This window comes from Tachypleus tridentatus, chromosome 5, assembly GCF_004210375.1.
Source record: "Tachypleus tridentatus isolate NWPU-2018 chromosome 5, ASM421037v1, whole genome shotgun sequence".
In the NCBI taxonomy this organism is placed as follows: Eukaryota; Metazoa; Arthropoda; class Merostomata; order Xiphosura; family Limulidae; genus Tachypleus; species Tachypleus tridentatus.
The window spans coordinates 26,420,313-26,444,393 of NC_134829.1; the positions used below are offsets into that span (position 1 = coordinate 26,420,313).

At 33.6% G+C, this 24,081-nt stretch overlaps 1 protein-coding gene across 1 annotated transcript; it reads right to left on the bottom strand.

Moving 5' to 3' along the window:
• Nucleotides 1–12: 12 nt before the first annotated feature.
• Nucleotides 13–22,936, bottom strand: LOC143250777 (synaptic vesicle membrane protein VAT-1 homolog-like). The gene is made up of 10 exons (XM_076501753.1): nucleotides 22,648–22,936; nucleotides 17,841–17,970; nucleotides 17,126–17,341; nucleotides 13,992–14,134; nucleotides 11,587–11,690; nucleotides 11,034–11,089; nucleotides 8,007–8,201; nucleotides 4,068–4,157; nucleotides 2,386–2,467; nucleotides 13–660 (listed from the first exon to the last, which is right to left on the bottom strand). Exons 1-10 carry the CDS (start codon nucleotides 22,848–22,850, stop codon nucleotides 650–652), a joined length of 1,230 nt encoding a protein of 409 aa, XP_076357868.1. The 5' UTR covers nucleotides 22,851–22,936; the 3' UTR covers nucleotides 13–649.
• Between the last annotated feature and the right edge of the window lie 1,145 nt (nucleotides 22,937–24,081).

The following is a 24,081-nucleotide window of genomic DNA, read 5'->3' on the forward strand; positions in this document are numbered from 1 at the left end:
TAGCACAAGGCATTTTACATTTTCATATGGTTTCAATTTAATAGCATGCTTTTGTTTACATTTTTCTCAATCAGTCATTTAATTTACGTATATCATACAAGTACATCACCATAACTAGGTAGCTGGTATAATTAACATGTGAAGCCCTGAAGTAACGTTCAGTGCAAAAATATAAAGTCATTCAGAAACAACACTAAAAGTGTAGGGTAATATTATGTAATATTTCTTCATTAGTTAAATAGACATAAAACACTGAATTATCATAGGGAAATGTAATTATACTAATAACAAATCGCTTTAGGATAAGCAAGATATTCTTAAGACTTATTTGTAAGAATAAACTTATGGTAAATTACATTCAAATACTGTTAATGTAATAGAAACATTATATTAAGAGATTCTTTCTAGTCCTCTGGAACAACAAACAGGCTTGTTGGTTACCAGCTTAGAATTAACCTCCTTATTAATGTAAAGCTGAAGCATTGATGTTCTGCATGTGACCTTGGTTGGGTGTTAATTAAATAACAACAACAGGAACACAAAGGAAATTGCTGGTCGACAGGGAATTGCAGTTGTAAATATATGAAAAAGTCCATTTTCTAGATCCTCAATTTGTGTATAGGGCGATCTCCAAGAAATGGATGCATTGCTATTTGGCAGCTGTGTCAATAAAAATATACGATTTTAACTGTCACTTAAGACAACTAAATATATTTATGCACATAACATTTCTATGAAATTTGACCATTTTTAATTAAGTGTAGCTTACAACACCTAAGAATTTCAGAAAATTTTGAGAAATGTGTTATAATTGTTGCATTATGCAACTTTGTTCTTGTAGTTTAAAATGATTAAGAAACAGGGGTTTCTGATGACGAGGAACCCACGTGAAGATGTATTCTCAAGACGGCTGGTATAGGCATTCAAACTTTAAAGTACAAAATATCGTTTCGAGAACCGATACACAATTCAAGATAGAAATCCACATAAAACTTACCCATACTAGACTATACGTTCTCTGGGACACGGCATACGAAATGAAACAAAAACTCAACATAAAGAAATTAAATAAACACAGAAACAAAACTGCACATTCGACAAAATTAATGTTAAAATCAACCAAGTAAAACAACATTTCACCAACAAGTATCGTTGAAAAATTTTTACACACATCTAGACCAACAACAAACAAACAATAATAATTTCCAAGAACAAACTACAAAGCCTTAACTGCTGCATACCATATATTCCCGATATTAGAAAATCCAACATTTATAATAAACAACAAGACAAAACATTCCGGTAAACACTAAATTTATTCAAAAAACAGGTAGAAAACTAAAGTCAATACTATGTGAAAACTACAATAACAAACATAACACCAACATTATTTGTAAAATACAATGCAACAAGTAGGAGAAACACAGAAAAATGTAAATCAGATCGAGAAAACACCTTCGCGCGTTTTTGAACACTGGAAATCAAATAAGCACAACATAACCATAGAAAACACCAACATACCAAGTAGGGATACAAATACAAACGGACGTAAAATCAAAGAAGCCCTACTTATACAATAATTCAAACCAATATAAAGTAATACCTATATTAATTTAATAAACTAACAACTGCAACGCCCCCTACAATATCGTACCTGTTTACGCTCTCGTTCCTAAAACATGCACCAAGCAACAGTCAGTTACAAACTCCCTTTGTTTACCTGAAGATGACCTAAGAAAGTCGAAACATTGCACTGTATTTTATTTTAAAGTTTTAATACCCATACCAATCATCTTGAGAAAGCATGTTTGGTTCAAAATATACTTTAAGTTAAAATGAACATAATGCATACCAGAAAATAGCACTTCTTTTATTTACAATTAGCATATCTACTACTCATTTGAAATCATATGTTTAAAGTCACTATGTAAGTTAGAGTAACATGATAAAAAATCTTTAAAATTTTAGAAACTGATCCGACAAATTAGAAATAAATATATTGTTAGAAGCCTCAGTTTATGGTAAATAATTTTTAAAGACAAACGCACTTTAATTTTTACCTTGACTAAACTGGTACTGAGCTTATCTCAAACTGAGTATATTTGTGCATGTGGTTAAATATATACAACTTACTGTGTTTTTCAAAGTAACGTAAAAAAGGTATACGTTGTTAACAACGACAATAAATTTAATACACTTATTATTCTATACGACGTTCTGTGTTCGAAAATAAATTTAAACACTACTTTCAATGGAAAGGAATCGGTCATTATAAGTTTTGGTCGAAAGTAAACACCACTTTATGAGTAGAATAAGTTTTACGTTTAAATAAACTAAGATTTACTATACGTTTAAACTTCAATCTTTAAACAAAAAACAACTTACACGAAGGTAAAGATGATTCCGTATCTCTGTTTTCAGTAACAGCCTTTCCATCATTAATTTCCTTATCTTTTCCAGCGTTCTCCTATAATGTCCATAAATATTTCATAAGTAGTTAGTTAATGGTATGTTTCAGTTAGAATGTAGAAATCCTAAAATTCACTCATGTACTTGTAAAAGAATATCGGAAACGAAAAATTTCGGTTGTCATATGTTTCCATGAAGCCAAACTCGTATTATTTCTGGTTTAGAAATCTACAGTTGTACTGTACAAACGTTTTAACCACAGTACAGCGGCTCATAGAATGGCTTTTGTAAGTGCTTTTGTAAAAGTTCGAATTTTTAGCTCATAGCTCCATCCCTTGACCGATTTGAGATCTAATCACAGCTGCGGCAAATGAGGATTCCGTCCTGTTGTTGTTTTATTTTTAGGTTGAAAATATATCTTCATATTTAACATATATTTAAAGACCAAACATCCAAGTTAAGGTATTTGCATCAACACGAATTGCTGTAATGATAAAATAAGTCAAACCGTAAAAGTAAATAAAGGCTATGTTGTACGGGGTTTCCATCGTCATAGTTTCTCGAATTCAAATCTCAGTGCCATTTTCACGCTAATAAACATGACTCATAGTTTAGTTTTCATGAAAAAATAAAATGTTTACTCATTACAACTATTATACGCTGGTCTGATGCCATATTTATTTAGTAAATATCGGGCTTAAAATGTTAAAAATTAATACCTACGTTGAACAGAGAGACCTCGTTTATAGAATATTTGACGACAAATGTACTGATAGCAATTTGAATAAAGGTAACGAAACATACGTAAATTGAGCATAGACCAATAGGAACAATTGTTCATTGTTAATAAATATTTTCATCTGGGAGTATTATAATTTTGATTGAAAAATTTTAAATACATCAACATGTCGACGTTTCATACAGTACACTAAGTTAATTATTAAACAACAGATAAGTAGGATAAAATTACAGATAGGCTAGCAGTAGGTCTGGGAAGTATAAAATTGTCAGTCGCGCGTGATAATTGTATTCTTATAACATTTGCTATTTACTCAGCATAGGGATGGGTAAGTATTATGTGGTGCTTGCACATAGGTTAAACAGTCAGTCCAGATTCTATGGTTCATGTATCACTACCCCTAATTTTTTTATATTGATGAGAGAGACAACGTCCCAATCCAATATCCAAACAACAGGTTCGACTTCAGATTATGGTACTATAGAAAAAAAAGAGAAAATATATGTTTGTGTGTTTTCTTATAGCAAAGCCACATTGAGGTATCTGCTATGTCTACCGAGGGGAATCGAACCCCCTGATTTTAGCGTTGTACATCCGTAGACTCACCGCTGTCCCAGCGGGGGACAAAGAGAGAAAGGTGATGAAACAAAGATATTACACTTTTATGGTATACAAGGTACTGCATTTGTTTAATATTTGACATAAACTATAATATGAATTGTAATTAATAACGTTATTATAAAAAATACTAACGTTTGGTATATTAAGTTCTTAAAGATTTAAAAAGGTGGAAGGGTTATCGAGATTATTCTAGGTACAGGGATAGTTTAAAAATGTTGTTCCCAATTTTTTAATACCATTTCTAAATTCGTGAACGTCCTGATAACACACACATAGGAGACAAAATTACACGACTCACCTGCTGCTTTGATTTTGGTTCCATACTGGGGTCGAGAATTATTTTACCAATGTTCTTTCGGTCATGCAGTTTCAACATAGCTTCGGAAACCTTCAACATAATACGTAAATTTGCAACAACAACAAAAATGTAATTTATTATCTAGACACTTTTGTATGTCAACATTTCAATACAGTATTTACATTCTTTAAAACAAAATGAAATAACATGTGACGTTTTGTTATGACGCCTCATTGCTTTACGTATTTCAAAACAAGTATGGTATAAATATGGTGATTCGTTGTCTTCCGGCCTATCTGTTATTATTCAGGGCATAATATCTAATGTTTCACAGATATATTATGAAAAAACAATTGTTGCTCACAAATACTCGCTTTTCATGGAACAGAAAATTAAAAAAATATATTAAGGCTTAAAGACAAACAGACGATATGCTTTGACCTTAGTGGTATCCATTTAAGTCCAACACTTCCTCTAATCAATATTTAAGTTTGGAGAAAGATAAAAAATAAGCTGCAAAATATCGGTCGTTATTCAAATTAGAGGTCAAGAGGTGAGAACAGATTAGTACAGTCAAAATACTTTACAAATTGTCACAGGGATTTAAAACAAAGTGAGAATATCTTATTACAGACAGGGTTTACAAATTGTCGCTTATGTTACGTCATAGAGTGACAACAACTGATTAAAATCAAGAAAACTGACAACAGCATGACCTATATTTTAAAATAGAATGAATGTAGTTACCTCAGGAGCTTAGAAAGGGGTTATGTTTGGGTTAAAAAAAAAGGGAGAGGGAGAAATACTATCCTCTAGGTTGCTTTTCAAAGGAATATTTTCCCCATAGCTCTCTATAACTTGTACAAGGCCTGGCATGACCAGGTGGGTTAAGGCGTTCGACTCCTAATCTGAGGGTCGGGGGTTAAAATCCCTGTCACACCAAACATGCTTGCCCTTTCAGCCGTGAGGGCGTTATAATGTGCGGTCAATCCCAATAATCGTTGGTAAAGGAGTATCCCAAGAGTTGACTGTAGGTGTGATGACTGGTGCCTTTCTTACACTACTAAATTTGGGACGGTTAGCACAGATAGCACTCGTTTGTTTTGAATTTTGCGCAAAGCAACACAAACAAAACACTTGTACAAAGGTGACTTGTCACAAAATATGCACCGTATTACTTCGAATTTAAGACGCACTTTTTATCACATTTTTCTGAACTGAAAATTAGGGTGCCTCTTAAATTCGAGGTATTAATTTTCGCTCTTCGAAAGTCTATAAAACAATTTTCCTCAAACAACAAAAATATTTTTGAAACATCATGCATTAACAAACAGATTGCACTATATTATAAAAAAGAACTTAGCTTAGAAAGATTGAAACAACGCGTACAAAACGTCAAGTCTGCCGATGTCAGCGCCTCTAGCGGTGTAGTTGGATACACCGTCCTCAGTCTTTGTCTGACTTTCCTGTTGTTCAGATGCTATTTTGTGGTTATTTTTATTTTTATTGCGTTTTTTACCCGTGGAAAAGCGTTTTACGTACGATGCCGAATTCAAAAGAAAAGTTATTTTGTGTACCACCGAACAGATTGGGAATCGTGCAGCCCGTAAAAAGTATACAGTGAAAGAGACAAATGTACGTCATTGGCATGGTATGAAAACCAAGTTGTTTTCTGGCCCAAGAAAAGGAAGACATCCTGAAACTGATGCTGCCATTTTAACGTATTTCAGAGAGTTAAAAAATAAATGACTGCCTGTAACGAGAGACATCTTAATGTTAAAAGCAAAAGAAATGTGCAGGAAATAGTGGTATTTGTTTCAAGGCTAGTCATGGCTGGTGTGAAAAATTTATGAAAAGAGAAGCTTTTTCATTACAGCGAATGACAACAATTAGTCAAAATTTGTCGTTAGATTTTGAAACAAAACTTACTGAATATCAACGTTATGTCTACACCAAATGTATCAATCTTCCCTAAACCAAATCAGTAATGCAGATGAAACAGTAGTTATTTTCGACATTCCGTGCAACTGCATTGTAAATGCCAAAGGAGAAAAACAGGTTATAACCAAAACCACTAGTTTTGAAAAGTTAAGAGTTAGTGTCATGCTATGTGTAATTACAGATGGAAATAAATTACCACCGTATATCATATTAAACAGAAAAACGTTGCCTAAAGTAAATTTTTGCAAATATGTAATAGTTCGTGCACAAAACAAAATGCATGGATGACGTCAGAGTTAATACAAGAGCAGTTGGTATGTGTATGGAAACATCGGCATGGTGCATTATTAAAGTAACGGAGCATGCTTGTAATGGATGCATTTCATGGTCATCTCTCTGATAAAATCAAGAGTAGGTTAAGAAACAAAAACAGTGATCTGGTGATAATTCCTGGTGAAATGACAGGTCAGTTACAATCTCCTCATGCATCCATTAACAAGTCATTCAAAAATCGTATCCGTAAGCGTTATGATGCTTGGCTGAATAAAGACAATCATGCTTTGACACCGAGTGCCAAAATAAAAGGGCATCAGCATAAAAATAGTGGAGTGGATTTTAAAAGCTTGGAAAGAAGTGTCGGACAATATTATTAGAAAATCGTTTTAAAATATTGTTTATCCAATGCGGAAAAAAGAAAGCAAGATGACATTCTTTGGTACAATAGTGAATCAAATGATGATATTTCAACTTCATAATACAAGAGTGAGCCAGAAGAAACATCAGAGTGACATTCTAATTAAATAAGGAATGCAGGAAGAAACATTACTGAAACGAAAAGTTTAAATTTCCTGTATATTTTATATATTTTTATCATATTTAATTTTAAGTACATTATTACCAATTTTGATTCGTTAATAAACTATCTTAAAATCTATTTACTCCTTTCTAGTTATCATCCAATTTTTTCCCTGAAAATCTCTTTCTAAAAGTGGAGTGCGTCTTAAACTCGAAGTAATACAGTAGTTTGTTTTCTATTAATATTGAGTTAAGACAAATTTTCATTTCTCACCAAGAACTGGACCTCAACAAGAAAAATTAATTGATGTTACATTGTCACTTTCTCTTCCTACTAAGTACGTCATCCTGACAGACCCAAGTCCTTTGTATACTTTTTTTTAACCCAGCTAAGCCTAACAACCTTCCTCCTACATGTCAATCGGCTACTCGATATTCAGCTTCGCCAAGTATTTTTTTTTTAATCTTGCTTTTTATTTTCACTAAACACCTTTCTTAGTGATCCACATTTTACTTGCCTGTCTCCAACCAAACATTTTCTTTACTACTCGATATTCACTGCCCAACATTAAGACTGTTCAAACATTTCAATTATTGCTCGACATTTTACTTGCCTAATTAATACCATTTCTACTGCTTGACATTTGGCTTTGCCAAACACCTTCCCTTGTAATCATTACGTGCTTTACCGTTTCAACACTCACGCTCGTATTTAAAATCTACTAAAAATATTGCCCTCCACACATACAGACACTTCTGTTTGTTTGTTTGTTTTTGAATTTTGGACAAAGCTATTCGAGGGCTATCTGTGCTAGCCGTCCCTAATTTAGCAGTGTAAGACTAGAGGGAAGACAGCTAGTCATCACCACCCACCGCCAACTCTTGGGCTACTCTTTTCCCAACGAATAGTGGGATTGACCGTCACGTTATAACGCCCCCACGGCTGAAAGGGCGAGCATGTTTGGCGCGACCCTCAGATTACGAGTCGCACGCCTTAACACGCTTGGCCATGCCGGGCCTTACAGACACTTCTATAAACACTTAAAGTGTATAACATTTCTTGAGTGAAACTAATTTTAAGACTTTTTTAACTCAAAGTTAAAAATTATATTGTTAAGCCTATCATTCTATATTTAATACGCATATCTCACTAATACATTAAACTGTGTAGTGCACTTCAAGGAAAGATCAGATGACACTTACATCTTCAAATGCCCATGTTGAATCAATAACAGGTTTGATCTTTCCATCTGACCAGAGTTTAAACACTGTGTTTACCACCTGACGAACATAATTATCTTGACCCTGCTGGTACAGAAAATGACGAAGATGGAATCCAGTAACAGACTTGTTTTCATCAAACAGCCTCATGGGGCTGATTTTATCCACCTGCCACCACTTCATGAAGAAGGAAACAATTAATATGATAGATATACACTGAACAGTATATCTAATATGTAATGATGATATTTAACAGAATAGATACATATAGCTCAGGTAGTACCTTAGTTACAGTCCTTACAATATTTTGTTTCAAGGCAACTCTTATTCATTCTAGTATGTAACACAAATTTTGTCCCTGGATAGTATGTGTTATTTCGTAATTGCTTATGTTGTAAAAGTACAGAAAATGGCCACTATTCCCTTCAAACTTTGCTTTTGTGACCTGGATAATGAAATATAGAAATTAACCTATTTTCTATGTAAAAATAAGCAAATTTGCACATTTGCATTTATATAAGGTCTGAATAAAACAACATATGAATCAAGATTCACATGTATTTATACTAAAGTTATACAAAAATGTTCAGAAGTGAGTAGTTTTTCGAGATTTAGGGCTGTAATGTAAATCACTTTCACGTATCAGCCCCATCATGTTTTCGTTATACTCTCCCAGGGCACAAAAGCAAAGTTTGAAGAGAAAAATAGGTATTTTCCATTTACTTTAGGCATAAGCAATTGGGAAATAACACATTCTGCCTAGGAACAAGAAAAAGTAAAAGGTTTGTTGCATAGTGTTATTACACACTACAGTTTCATAAAATCGATTTTTAAAAGTTTTTATCAGAATGTCATGATGGTTATTTAATCAGCATGAATATCTGAAACCATGCATAAGAAAAATCATGTGACAATTGGGTGAAGTATTTTCTGGACATACATGGGTCACAGAAACTTTCTGAAATAGAACTGAGTGTCACAAAAGCAACTATAGTTACTTATGGCTTTATATTGCAACATGTAACTTTTGTCCGAAATCTACCTAAATCTCTTTTAGAATGCCATTTTGTGCTTTAGGAATATTTGCTGGATTATATTATAAGATTCTGTATTTTCAAAAAAACCCATAGCCTAAGGGGAATAATTTCTGGACATGATAGAAATGAAAGCTTATATCCCGATCCCCAACAAAAGCTTGCAATAAGAATGCCTTTACCAGGTGTTGAACATGGGATGAGGAACTATCTTGTTGCTACACAAATATTACAGTATTGACACAATCATACTGTTAAGACATAAGGTTAAAACATTATTTAACGTTGTCTAGTCACTATGTGCGTTGCCAAACCTTTTTGTTCTTATTCTCCAAAGATGAATAACCCCAAGATAAATCGATGGTGAATGTGCCCTACAATATGACCTTTAAGGAACGCAAATATTACTTGCAAGAGCATGTAAATTACATTAGCCCAGGTGACACAGTTTCAAATAAGAAGAGTGAATAGGTCAGAATCTGTCTATAGAAGGCACGTTTTTTTTCAGCCAATTGGAACAAGTGCCGTAAAATTCCAATACAATTTTTTAACTCACAGTCACGACCATTTCAACTCTTGAATATGAAATGGTGTAAAAGTACACCAGAAAGTTAATGTATAAAACTTTTCACCCAGCTGACCATGGCAAACCGATCTGACATCCCACATAACTTACATCATGGACTGATCTTGCAGCACCATCACAACAGTGGCATTGATATTTGTCTTTGGATTGTCAGTGAAAATTTCTGTCTTTCGAAATTTTCAAACTAATCTGCTGACAAAAATAATTATGCCTGTTCCACTTCTCGGTTCTATGGTGTCATACTTGGATGTATGTTCCAATATTACAGCTTTGGTGTTGGTCAGCTCCAACATTATTAAATTGGAACCCCTAACACGAGTAGCATCTTGAACGACACAAATGGGGCTATGTGTCCAGGTGAGAGACACCATTTATACCATCAGGTATAACCATTTAGCATTTTTAAGATTTTAACAGAAGAAGGGAACACTCAATCAGCAGCACTCGCCGCCCAAAAGGCTTTGTTTTTGTTTAGCTTTTTGCGCCAAATAACAGGATGTCTAACGTTTACAGAAGAAACTAAGGAACACCATGTTCACCAACATCATGATTCGAATATTGATCCTCACTATCTGCGGCCAAACACACTAACCACTTGGAAATGTCCGAATCCCGCCGATAAAATTCGCCATTCGAAACTTAATGTGTTGTGACTTCCGTTGCTAACAGAAAAATAACGATTACCTTTACCATTCTATGCTTATATATCACACTAATTGGCGTATGATCGTGTACAGAACTTCTAATAGTATTTATAAAACCAGATTATGTCATTTACACTTGCAAGTAACATTTGTAAAATATTTAGAACTCATGGAACATGATTTATCCTATAGGCTGTTCCAAATATCCGTACTGCCTTAATAGTTATACTGCCTATTAACAGTTATTTTTGACTCAAGTCTAGCAATGATATTAAATCTTACCCCAGTGATAATAAAAAATAGAAACGTTCACCTAAAAATTGCATTGAAGCAAATCAAATATCAGTAAAACGAGTAGCAACTACACATTGGAAGAATTAATATTAGTATAATTATGTGCATTGTTAAAACAACTCAATGATCACAAGCTCCAGTTATATAGAAATTTAAATGTTCCGAACGTTTATACTTACGTATTTACAAAGGGTTAGATTCAACCCTTGATAAAGCTTTAAGTCGAAACGTCGGGAACAACAAAGGTTTTTATTTTACTGAAGTTTGTGATCGTATTTATTTCAATAATTATTTCTAGCCTCCACTTAGACATTTTAAGTAATATAATTATACAGGTATTTTATAAATGTCAACATTTTCTGAGCCTTTTTAATCTCATTTAAATGGAATTTTGTATTCTTAAGGAACCTGTGCCGTTATTTTGATATACAAGATAATTTGAGAAACTTACAGATTTTGCAAAAGTGAAGAAGCTCTTTGTTTCTCCAGAAACAACATTCGAGGTCCCTAAGACAGATGAGAAACAAGTACTGGTGAGAAACAAGTACTGGTTAATTTAGATTATACATTTGATGCAAACCACTAACACGATAAACTCTTGAACCGTCATCAAATTTACTAAATAATTACTATTTGTTGTCTAGTGAAAGCTGCTACATTCTAACAAGTTTTCGTAATTTATAATCACTTTATATTCTTGTACATATACATAAAAACTAGAGAACTGATAAACTGTAAGTTACATTTTTTTAAAATGATGAATGTAGAACTTTACGTAAATTTTTACCAACAGATTAGAAGCTGGAATATTACTTATTTCTCAAGACGCTTTAAGAAAATAAAAAAAACATAGATTGAGTTGTCATATGTACTAATATATCATATTTTTTGTTTGTAATAATTTTTACCTTTGATAGGGTTGGAAGTTTACAGAAGCATTCAAAAGGTACTTCTTTCTACTCATTTTTACCGCAACAATTTTGAGAATGAATAAAATAACATACCATACAGAACATAACGACCGAGAGGTTTCAGCAAAGAGTATCCTTTGTTTGTATCATCACCACATAAGCAATCCAAAACTAGGTCAACGCCATCTGGTGATATTCTTGAGAAACAATATATATTTTAAGTCGAACATACCAAATGATTACTCGCAAATCTGACAGGTGTTATACATATATATAGTGATTGCAAAATATTATATTTGTAAATCTCTATAAAGCATAGTAGTGACTTAAACACTTAAAAATAGCACACAAATCAATTGTTGTTGTTATTCGAAACACGCGATCCAATTTTTATTATTTCAAAATTTTATGAAAGATCAACATAAAATTTTAAATATTAAATAAGCTATTGTTCGAAAACTATTTAATAAAATATCCGTTTTTAATTCAAACGTTCTGTACCTTTTCTTATAATGAAAAGTCTTAGTGGTAACCACTGACATCAAATAAAATTCTGTAACTGAAATTGTTTGTTAGCCGTCCATAATTTAGCCGTGTGATAACAGAGGGAAGGCACCTAGTCATCACCACCCACCACCAGCTCCTGAGCTACTCTTTTGCCAACGAATAGTGGGATCGATCGTCCCATATAACACCCCCATGGCTGAAAGGGCAAGCATGTTTGGTGCCATAGGGATTCGCACTCGCGACCCTCGGCTTACGAGTCGAGTGTCTTAACCACCTTGCTATAGCTGTAATACTTATAATTCTTCCTTCTTCATTTCGTTGTATGTAATTGATTTTTCGGGATTTTAATTTCTGTAACAGTGACAATCCCAATTTGTAAAACACACGTCATAATGCTTTTTGAACACTACTCGACAAATCGGTGACGTAACTCATTATTTCAGGCAAAAAAACTCCAAATTCGAGTAACTTAAGTTACGGGTTAATACAGATATTTCTAGGTTACAAATTGTGTGTTAACTTACAAAATTAAATTTTAGCGTATATCGTATAATTTTCGAATCTTTTATTTTTGCATTAGAATTTAATCACCTGCATATTCACAAAACGTTAGTGCTACTAATAAGGAAATTTAAGGGAAACTTATTTAAGAAATCATTATTTATAATTAAAATTTAATCCTTAACCTAAAACCACAAGTCACATTACATAAGTTGTTTGTTGAATTTTGCGCAAAACTACTCGAGGACTACTTGTATTGGCGGTCCCTAATTTTGAATTGATAAATAAGAGAGAAGACAGTTAGTCAATATCACCAGCTATTGGGCTATTCTTCTATCACCAATAATGATATTGGCCGTACCATTATAACGCCCCCGCAGCCGAAAAAGTGAACATATAGTGTGATGGATTTAGTTCCAGCGACCCGTAGAGTGAGAGTCGAGCGTCTTAACCACAAGGCCATGCCTGCGTTTCAAAGAACTGTTTAGAGTACACATTTACATAAATTAATTATTGTAACTTAGTTAAATTTCAGGCCCGAAACCTGGGATAAAGGTAGATGAATTTTTTGAAGGTATGTGGATGTTTGTACAAAATAAAATTAATTTGCAAGTCAGAGATAATGTTAGTTTTTCTAAAAGTTTAGTATTTGATACACAAACAGTGTAGATAAACAACCGCTAACTATCATTATACGTGTAATATTAAACTACTAAACAGAAACTATTTTAAAAAAACTAAACAAAATTGTTATTCTTTTTTTAAATTTACGGTTGTACTCCAACTCCCAGATCAGTGTCAGTGACACACAGCTTAAAAGTAACGGTATGAGGGATTTTCAACAGCTCTCCCTTGACTCAGCAGTAATTCTGCGAGACTATAAAGTTAAAACTAGACTTCGATCTTAGCGATGGGCAAAGCACAGTTAAACTTCTTACGTAACTTTGCGCAAAAACAAACCTCAAAAAAATAATAAAATCTGAAATTACTGGCACCATTTGATTAAAAAATAATGTCTTTGGATTTGTTTCATTGTTTAAAATTTTGCGCAAAGCTTACGAGAGCTATCTGCATTAACCCTCTCTGGTTTAGCAGTGTAAAACTAGAGGAAACTAAGCTAATCACCACTACCAACCGCCAACTACTGAGCTACTCTTGTACCAACGAAGAATGCAACTGACTGTCATATTATAACGCCCCTACGGCTAAAAGGGCGAGCATGTTTGGTGGAACAGAGGATTCGAACCCGTGATCCGCAGATTGCGAGTCGAGCTTCCTAACCATACGTCAAAAGTGAACATACACATTAAATTACTTATGGCTTTAGCTAAGAATTAACAGCGTTTTCCAGATAAGTTAGTGGCTCTTATATGGTACTGACTCTCATAAACACGCTCTGACCACTTTTAATTTCCATTAACCACACATGCGACCTAAAATTATTGATCGCTATATTACTAATTTGTTGATTACTTGTTTATTACTCGTACTTTTTTACTTCCTGGACATAATCACTGCCATGGTCGATAACGTGGGTTACTGAGTCTTTGATGGATTCGTGTTTATGTTTTGATGCTGTACCAATTACGATGACATCAGGGACAGTCTTACATAACTGTGCAACTGCCTGGCCCTAAAAAGATCATCGAAAAAACCCATCATGAATCATTAATTCAAGAAGACGAACTTGGCTTATTTATTAAATTTCATGCATACACTAAACAGTTAATTGACTTACCAATCATAGTAATATTTAAATCATAAAATTAGTATTTCGTCGTATTATAACTTATTTACCACAAACTCAAATTATCTGACCTATATATCTGAATTGAGGCTTACTCATGTTTTGATTATTTTCAAATATTGTATTGGAACATTTGTATTTTACTGTAACAGTTATAGTTTTTTTTTTTAAATTTTACGCAAAGCTATACGAGGGTTACCTGCGCTAGCCGTCCCAAATTTAGCAGTGTCAAACTAGATGGAAGGCGGCTAGTCATCACCACCCAACACCAATTCTTGGGCTACTCTTTTACCAACGAATGGTGGGATTGGCTGTAACTTTATAACACCCCCACGGCTGAAAGGGCGAGCATGTTAAATGTGACGCGGATTCGAACCCGCGATCTTCCGATGCCAGGCCTATTTTCAAAATATTCCTTCCTTTTTATGGTATGATTTAATTAGTTTTAGCATGTTAAATGAGCTTATAACTTCAGACTTTCTTCTAATTTCTTCTAATATGATGTCCCCTTATTCAGGTGTTTGAAACATACAGTTGCTTAACGTTTAACCCCATTTATACAGCGTTAAATAATAGTGAGAGCTGAAAAACCATCCAAAAAAATACATTTTCAGCGAGAAACTTAAGAGACCTGAATTCAGTTCAGACTGATAAGTAGGATACATATTATAATAAATGTTATAGTTTGCAATTACGATTCGCTCTTAAACAGCTTTAATAAGTTTTGAATATGTTTGTTCAAAATGTAACTTAAATTATTCGTAAACGTATGTATTAAATCACAAACTGCTCCTTTCTAGACAGGTTTATTTGCGGTTGTATCAAACAGTGTGACAGATTAAACAACAATGTTGGTGCAATGCTGTACAATTTAGTAATTATTAATTCAAATAAAAACTCAGAAGTGATTAGGACCATAAATTATTATAATATCAACACTTTTAATTAAGTCGAACACGATATTTATGACATCAAACTTATTTCCTCAGGTCCCTTGATTGGACAGCAATAACTTTACAGACTTACAACTCTATAATACAGGATTCGAATTCCTGTGGTGGCCTCAACAGATAGCTCAATATGCCTTTGCTTTTAAAATAAACAAACAAACACAATCAACAGCGTTTAAATGTTAGCAGTAGTATAGATAAACACACAGAAAAAAATTATTTCCCTGGTCTCAAATGGCTTATCCTGGACTCCAGAAACTTTTGGATATTAAGATAAGTTAGGAAATTTAAGGAAATACGGTATGTAGAAATATTGATACCCAAAACACAAGTTCAAAATATTTGCAAAACGCAAATTCAGGACACTTAAATAAAGAATAAATCAAGTACTGACAGAAAAGAAAAAATAAATAACAATAAAAGTATTTATTCATAATAAAGGTTATATTTTTACCTACTGGATGGCTTCTTAATTTTAGCTGTGACTTCACTGGCTGCTGGGGCTGGAGGAAGAAGCTTTTTGAAATGCTTCTGCATTTTATAATGGAAGAAAGAATTACGGTATACCGTACTTTGAAATCAAGCAAAAGGTCCATGTATTTAGCAGTGTAAGACTAGAGAGAAAACAGCTAGTCAGCACCACCCACCGCCAACTCTTGGGCTACTCTTTTACCAACGAATAGTGAGATTGACCGTCACATTATAACGCCCTCACGGCTGAAAGGGCGAGCATGTTTTGTGCGATGAGGATTCGAACCCGCGACCCTCAGATTACGAGTCGAGTGACTTAACCCACCTGGCCATGCCGGGCCTATGGTTTCTTTTATTATACGTAGTTTTTCTAGTTCTTAATTTTGTTGCATTGTTGAGTTATTTTATTTTGGGCTTTATTTCAATTATTATATTTTCGATTAATTTTACTTTAACAGTTTTGTTTAACAGTTTAAGTCATTTTAAGTTATTATATGTTGTTAGTTTTACTAGCAGGTGTAGCCTGAATACAGTTTTATTCCATTGTTCGTTCCACGTGAAAATGCCATTGAATCTTATGCAACGTCTGAGACGATGATTATAGAAAATAAGCCTACGTTTATTTTACACTTAAATTGGAGATCTAAACTTAAATTTTAAAGTTTGGTACTAAGAAATCCTAGGGCAGGAATGTGACAGTTGAAACTACCAAGTGTCATTTCTTCATAACTGTAATACGAGTATATATTCAGGTATCGCTAAAAACATTTTTCACGCTGGAATGAATCATTAAGTCAACACTCTCCTAAACGGGATGTAGATAGTTGAGGGTATGCTTGAATAGTCACATCAAACTATAATTGTACATCACAATGACTGGTTGAGAAGCCTTATGTATTGTCTTTCTCCTGGCTTGTGGACCATGCACCAGTGGAGAAACATTGCAAAGATTTGCAGAGGCTAGAATAAGTAAAATGTGTTATGAAGATTACCTCTGAGGGGCATAATCTAGGATTATGAGACATCACAATAAGGACCTACTCCGAACAAGTATAACGTACATATAATCTTGTCAGGTTTTGTCGTATGGACACGAGATCCTCCTCATTTAAATATTCAAGACGTTTTTCGGTCGAAGTTCGCCAGTTAAGACTACTACAGATAGTGTTAGCGCATATACAAACATTAGACATTTTGTCAAAAATAAGCCATGTTTTTGAGTTGTTTTCACATGATTCATTAATTATTTTTCCCGATGTTCGTGTTGATGTTATTCATCTGTGAGCAGATCTTTTGGAACCTTCCGTACCGAAGTCTTGTAACATACTTTTTATTTACGAATAATATAAAATTAAAACACAAAACAATGAATAAACTTGTAACAATGCTAACTTGAAATAGTGATTTCAAAAGTGCTATAAAAAATGAGTTCAACAGTTTACAATGTCATACTTACCACTCCACCGCCAACAGAGTGCACCAAGACACTTTGTCCTTTGCGAAGATTTCCAATGTCAAACAATAAAATCAGGGCAATAACGGAATTCATGAGAAGTGCAGCAGCGTCTTGAAAACTCATTCCAGTTGGAAGCTTGTAGACAAACTTTGCTGGAACGTTGGTCAGTTCAGCCCAAGCTTTGTATTCTGTTAGAGCAGCAACATGATCTCCAACCTGATGAAATATCCAAAAGATAATACATCAGACACGAGCCTTTCCGTCTCAACAAACTGGGTCAGCAATATGCCCTTTAACCTTTATAATGATATAATTAAGTTGTGGTTTATAAATTTAACAAACAATCTGACCAATTATAGATTAGAAATATGGTATAAAACAAATACTGCCAATGTTCTAGATATAAAGATGTATCATTCCTCACATTATATATTATAAGAGCTAAACAGGACCATATCTGGACGTCTGTAACTGTCAGTGTTCTAGATATAAAGATGTATCATTCCTCACATTATATATTATAAGAGCTAAACAGGACCATATCTGGACGTCTGTAACTGTCAGTGTTCTAGATATAAAGATGTATCATTCCTCACATTATATATTATAAGAGCTAAACAGCACCATATCTGGACGTCTGTAACTGTCAGTGTTCTAGATATAAAGATGTATGGTTCATCACATTGTATACTATAAATGTTAAACAACATCGTACCTGGATGTCTGTAACTTCTTCACCTACAGCTTCCACTTTCCCTGCACATTCAAACCCCATGATGAAAGGAGTTTTTGGTAAGTTGTTGATCACACCCTGCCTTATCATTAAATCGATGAAATTCACTCCGCTGGACAAAAAAAATTATTTCGGTCAGTATATTTTTCTGCTAGGTGCGTACATAAAATATTTTTATACACATTACACATACAAATAAAACAAACCAATCCGAACATTTAAAGTTAACTTCATTTATGTTTAAATAAATTATATATAAACATACTATTTTTCAGTAATCACTCTCTCAAGTTTGTTTGTTTTAGCGCACACCAACACAATGAGCTATCTACAATCTCTCCACCACGGGAAACCCAGTTATCACACTTAAACTTAGCAACTGTAAAGTTCGCCCAAATTTATACGTAAGATTTAATGAAATATTAAATTTAATTATAGGTGAATTGACTAAGATAGCAAATGAAAATTAGGTGTATAGGATTATTGTACAATTCAACATTGTACGTTGAATTTGTTTTTATTTAAATAAACGTCTACTATTACTTCATTACCTGGTTCATTCGGATCCTGATTTATGCGATTTATCTACAAATGGATAACTTCATTATTACTTTAATTAAAACAGACTACAAATTAAGGCCAAGCTGCATAATAACAAGCGTGTATACTTGTTTGTTTGTTTTGAATTTCGGATAAAGCTAGACGAGGGCTATCTGCACTGAGCAGTCCTTAAGTTAACAGTGTAAGAAAAGAAAGAAGGTAGCTAGTCATCACTATCTACCGCTAAATCTTGGACTACTCTTTTACCAACGAAAAGTGGGATTAGCCATTAAATTATAACGCTCCAACGTCTGAAAGGGCGAGCATGTTTGGTGTGACGCAACCCACAGATTACGAGTCGAACGCCTTAACCACATGGCCGTATCAGATCAAAGCCTGAATGCAATACAGTATTTGATGAAACTATTTTGATAAAATTACAGATAATATTTAATTCACAGTTCGTAACGTTTAGATCATTTTCCTGATCCTGTTAAAACTGTAAATTAACCTAAAGATCACATATTATTCAGATCTACTTCAAAAAGTAACAAAATTCCCTCAAATTACAATCTGACACATTCATTAGTTCTTAAAAGATTCGCTTTACATTTTAACCTGAGTATTTATCTATGACCCCCAATGGCACAGCGCAGTATGTTTGCGGCGTTAGAAACTGTGTTTCGATACTCATGGTGGGTAGAGCACAGACAGCCTATTATGTAACTTTGTACAAACGGACAACATTTATTTATCACATTAAAAATCACAGCTCAATCCAGCTAATGGTCACAATCAAATTAAGTAAATGAGATCCCGAATAAGAAATCGAATAATTAATTAAAGTTTCTCTTATGGAAAAAAATAACTGCACATAAACTTCCTGGATTCTAAGTCATTTTTGTTGTATTTTCCCAACGAGTTCTACATAAATTACGAAGTTAGGAAGTAACCTTTTATTTCAAAAATTAAAGCCTACTCCACTCTATATTTCAAATTCAAACACATTCAATTCAAATACGGTAACCCTTCTATAGCGTTGATAATTAAGATAATTATTTCCCATTATGACGAAGACATTGTTTTTAGTTTTGGTTTCCATTATACTGAAATATTAAAACAATTTCCTAACTTAACTGTTGGAAAATATTTCCTTTTAAGCTACCCTGATTTAAGTCTGGCCTGAATTTCTTGAAAGATCTTTCAGATGGAAGATGCAGACTAAAAAACTGCTTTAACATTAATCAAAATATAGAGCTAACTAATATTTAAGAACAACTTAAAAATCGAATTCCATGTTTAATTGACGTCACATCACGAGCAATGATGCTTTACACATTCGCGTGGGTTTGGTGAAATTTATTCACGCTTTGTTTATTAATTGAAATCACAAATACTTGAGATTTCTTTTACAAATTAGATATCTGACACCACTTCGTTTTAAATGGCAAGATATCATCAAGCTATTGTTCCCCCGAGAACAAATATATGTCTAAGTTTTGAAGGCAGTGTTGTTTCTCAAAGTGCTCTTCATGCTATCAGTTCACGAGTCAGCTTTTCTGTGGTGTTAGACATACTGAAAAAACAAATCATACTTAAAATGCTGAAAATTATGACACATTCAAGCCGCTAAGTCCTCACACTTCAAGCTGCTATGTTTTGCACTCCAAACTGCTCAGTTTTGTAGTTCAAGCTGTTAAGTTCTTCAATTAAATAATCTTTAAATTATCTATGTCATAGTCAATTAAACAATTATTCAAAGTACTATTGAAAGTGACAGTCCAATTGCATTGAAGACTATGGGTATTTAAACAACAACCGGACTTCATTCCACTGGCTCAAATATATTAAGTATAAGATTAAATCTTCCTTTTTGTATTTACTACGCTGATAATTTAATGTATATTTGTAAAACTTCTGGGTTAAAGCTACGCATTCATTTAGAACTACGCACCAGGTTGATTCAAATTTTAAAATTATCTTATCGTACAATGTATTTTGAGCAGTGTTATTTAAGTGTTCCACTCTCTCCTGAGTTGGTACCACCGTTTCGTAAAAAGTGTGGAAAGCTGCAAAGATGAACTGCCGAAGAAAAATGGCGTGAACATATTTATTTACATTACATTCTTCGGGTCGTGATGTCGAAACCTATTATCGAACACAGTCGCACTTTCAGACGAAAGTGTGTTACAATGTGAATGTTAATACCATTATTAGTTGATAAGTAGTAAACCAAGAGATGGTGATGGTGGGCTGACTAGCTGCATTCTCTCTATCACTTCAAAACAATGGACGGCCGACCTTAATAGCCCTTGAACAGTTTTATGTGTGTCTGTTTCTTAGAGCAAAGCCACAGTCCACCGAGGGGAATCGGACCCCTGATTTTAGCGTGGTAAATCCGTAGACTTACTGAACAGTTTTGCGCGAAATTCAACAAATGAATAAACAATTTGCACGAGTCGTAAAGCTTGTCGTCGAATGAAAAGTTTTGAGTGTAACTAATGCGTCACGATATTTAATTAAATCTGATTCTGCATAAAACGAGAGAAGATGTTTCACTTTAATAGCAGTTGATATGAAACACAATAACCTAGCTGAACGTTTTTAAACCGCTTCCCTAACTCAGTAAAGCGATACGGCAGGTACAAAACTTACATTGGACTCAAGTTTCAGAATCCAAAATCTTTAAAAAGGTTTTTACAGGTAAAGATACAAAATATTACATTTGTTTATGTTCCTGTGCTTAATAAAAATATATTTTTTTCTAAAATAACCTTTTAATGCGTCTCAGAGCATCCAAACTCTCACATTTTTTCAGGGGGAGTACCCCTGAAACATCACCTTGTGGGATTATAAGATCACACGAAAAAAAAGAAAGAAAAATTTGTAGTTACGTCTCTGAACAGGAATAACAAAATCAGAGAAGAAAGAGATGATCTGACATAATCACTGCGTTAAACAAATCAAATTACTGAGAAGATACAGATATTCCATAAAACGTACTACTTTTAAGCGTTTAAGCTGTTAAAACCACACGTGATGTTCATAATATATAACACTAAAATTATGTCTTGTTTAGCTGGGTATATGGCGCAGGCAAGTTGTTGTTGTTTTGAATTAAGAACAAAGCTACACAATGGGCTATCTGTGCTCTGCCAATAACGGGTATCTAAACCCGAATTTTAGCGTTGTAAGCCCGCAGACATACCACTGAGCCACTGGGGGGCGGCGCAATCAATACGAATAAAGTTTCCGGTGAGCAAGAAACCTCTGACATTTCCCACAACTAACATTTGACGTAAAATCACGTTCGACTGAACTAATATCTAGGTATTTTATATGTAACGTCTTCACTTTACCATTATGTAGGCTCTGCCGTATGCAAAATGTATATAAACTATCACTGCGCTTATTCTATTACGGTTCAAGACAATTTATACACGTATGTTTAAATAACTATCTCTGTTTAACTTTCATAGTTTACAATTATAATTCAACACAGAAGTATTTCAATGAATAACAACTTATGTTAGCATTACATCACATTATTTCAGTTATCTTTCGTGTTTTGATAACAAAAATAAAATAAGTGAAACATAAGTTAATCCCTGATAAGCTTTAGTTCAAACGTCTACTATCGCTTTAAAGTTTTCGACCTTACAGTTCCACAATTTGGATCTTTGTTCTGAATTATGTATATCGTAAACTTTATTAAAGTTACGTCTATACTTTACCTACAGATTGATACGTTGATTTTTACCATATGTTAGATCAACGTTCTAGCCTAAGTAAAACTAGACATATAAATATTTGATCACATTTTATATTAGTCATGCGGAAACAAATTTCAAAATATAACTACATAATTTCCTATTATATTTATATCATAAATCACTTAGAATACATACCTTTCCATACCCCATACTTTCAACTTAAAATTTAAATACTCTGCGAGACTGTGAAGTTAAAATCCTTTACATTACGTCACTGCCAGATGGATCTTTTTCAACATCCTTTAGAAACAGTATTTGACAGTTTAATGAAAAACAGCTTGTTAATTAATGTCATAAAGCTTAATTTTTGTAGTCAAAAGTAAAGCGTACCTATAACTTCAAGTAACAAATACACTGAGAATTTTATTTGGAATAAATCATTCTAAAAAATTTTATATGTATTCATCAGAATATTAATTACAGGAGAGTTAATCAATAAATATTGAATGAATATACTAATTACTGTAATGACTTACCTTGCCTTCACTCGAATGAGCACTTCTTCCTTCCCTACTGTTGGTTCTAGTCTCTCCACTATTTTTACGGATTTCAAGCCGCCAAAACCAGAGAGAACCAGCGCTCTGATTTTCCTTTGGAGAAAAAGTTGTTCATCTTTAGCCTGATCGTTATTGTTGTCTGCAGATGGAACTTTAGCTTGAGCATTGCCGGTTTCTGCCATGCTTGTAACAGTCAGTATCTAACTGATATCGTTGACAGACAAGCACGTAACGACAATCTAGTACTTCAGTTTCTACAGGTGGCGTAGTGATACACAAACTCTTTAACGTCATCATTGGCCTGTACCAATTTTATCCTATATCTGGGGTGATCCACAAGTTAGTCTCCAACTATGTTGATACAATGTTGAATGAAACTCTGTACAACAGAACAGTGACAACATTCCGTAATGTTATGTGAACTATTTATCAGAAATATATATATATATTCCTTTATATACTAATATTTCCAAATATTTTTGTGTTTTTACGATTATTATAACTGTCACAATATGATTTACAATTGTAATGTTTCTTTGAACTTAATAATATTCATTTCCATAATATGCTTTTAAACACTTGTAAATTTTTAGGGTTTGTGGTAGGGTTCTGTATTTCGGAGGTGACGAACTGTGTTCGAATCTGTTTATTACCACAAAATATTCCCCGCACTTTAAGCTGCGGAGGAGTTATTAAAGCGAAAGTCATTCCCTTCGCGTGGATGGTGGTTGCTGGTTATTGGCTGCCTTAATATCTCTACCATATATACACAATACAAGTTTTAGGCCTTAACGAAATTATTAATTGAGAGCTATAAAACAGATGTTTCGGTGTTGTTGTTTTTTAATAGCAAAGCCACATCGGGCTATTTGCTGGGCCCGCCGAGAGAAATCGAACCCCTGATATTAGCGTTGTAAATCCGTAGACTTACCGCTATACTGGCAGGAAACTGCTGTAGAACAGAATATTGTAAAAACTGCGAAGCGTACAAGAAAGTATTTAAGTCGCACGCAGATAAGATTCTTCTAGAACTGTTGTAATTTTAAATAATTAGAGCTGTTTGTTTTAGAACAAAACCACATTGAATTAGCTGCAGTGTAACGGCAAGGACGCGAACTAGGGATTTTGAAGTTATAAGTCAATAGACTTAGCGCTCTCACATTAGAATACAGAGGTGATTATTTCACAGGTGTAAAATAGTTTTATTAATGCTCTATTTCGCAGAAGCTTTACGTTTTTAACATTAATTCGTAAGAAAATATAAATAAAAGAAAATAGCCCCAAGTAGTACAAAATGACAAAACTTAAGTATGATGTAAAGATGGCAATGCCCAAAAAAGTACAGAAACAAAGTATTGATGAATACACTACGTTATATAAAAATCACTACTTAAGTATCCAAATCTTTCCAGG

Excerpts from the sequence above, each read along its gene's own strand:
- LOC143250777 (XM_076501753.1), bottom strand. The coding sequence starts at position 22,850 with ATGGCAGAAACCGGCAATGCTCAAGCTAAAGTTCCATCTGCAGACAAC. Across the intron at positions 14,135-17,125 it reads ACTCTGTTGGCGGTGGAGTG|GGCCAGGCAGTTGCACAGTT; the intron begins GTAAGTATGACA and ends TGATCTTTTTAG. Across the intron at positions 11,691-13,991 it reads TATGTCCAGGAAGTAAAAAA|AATATCACCAGATGGCGTTG; the intron begins GTACGAGTAATA and ends TTGTTTCTCAAG.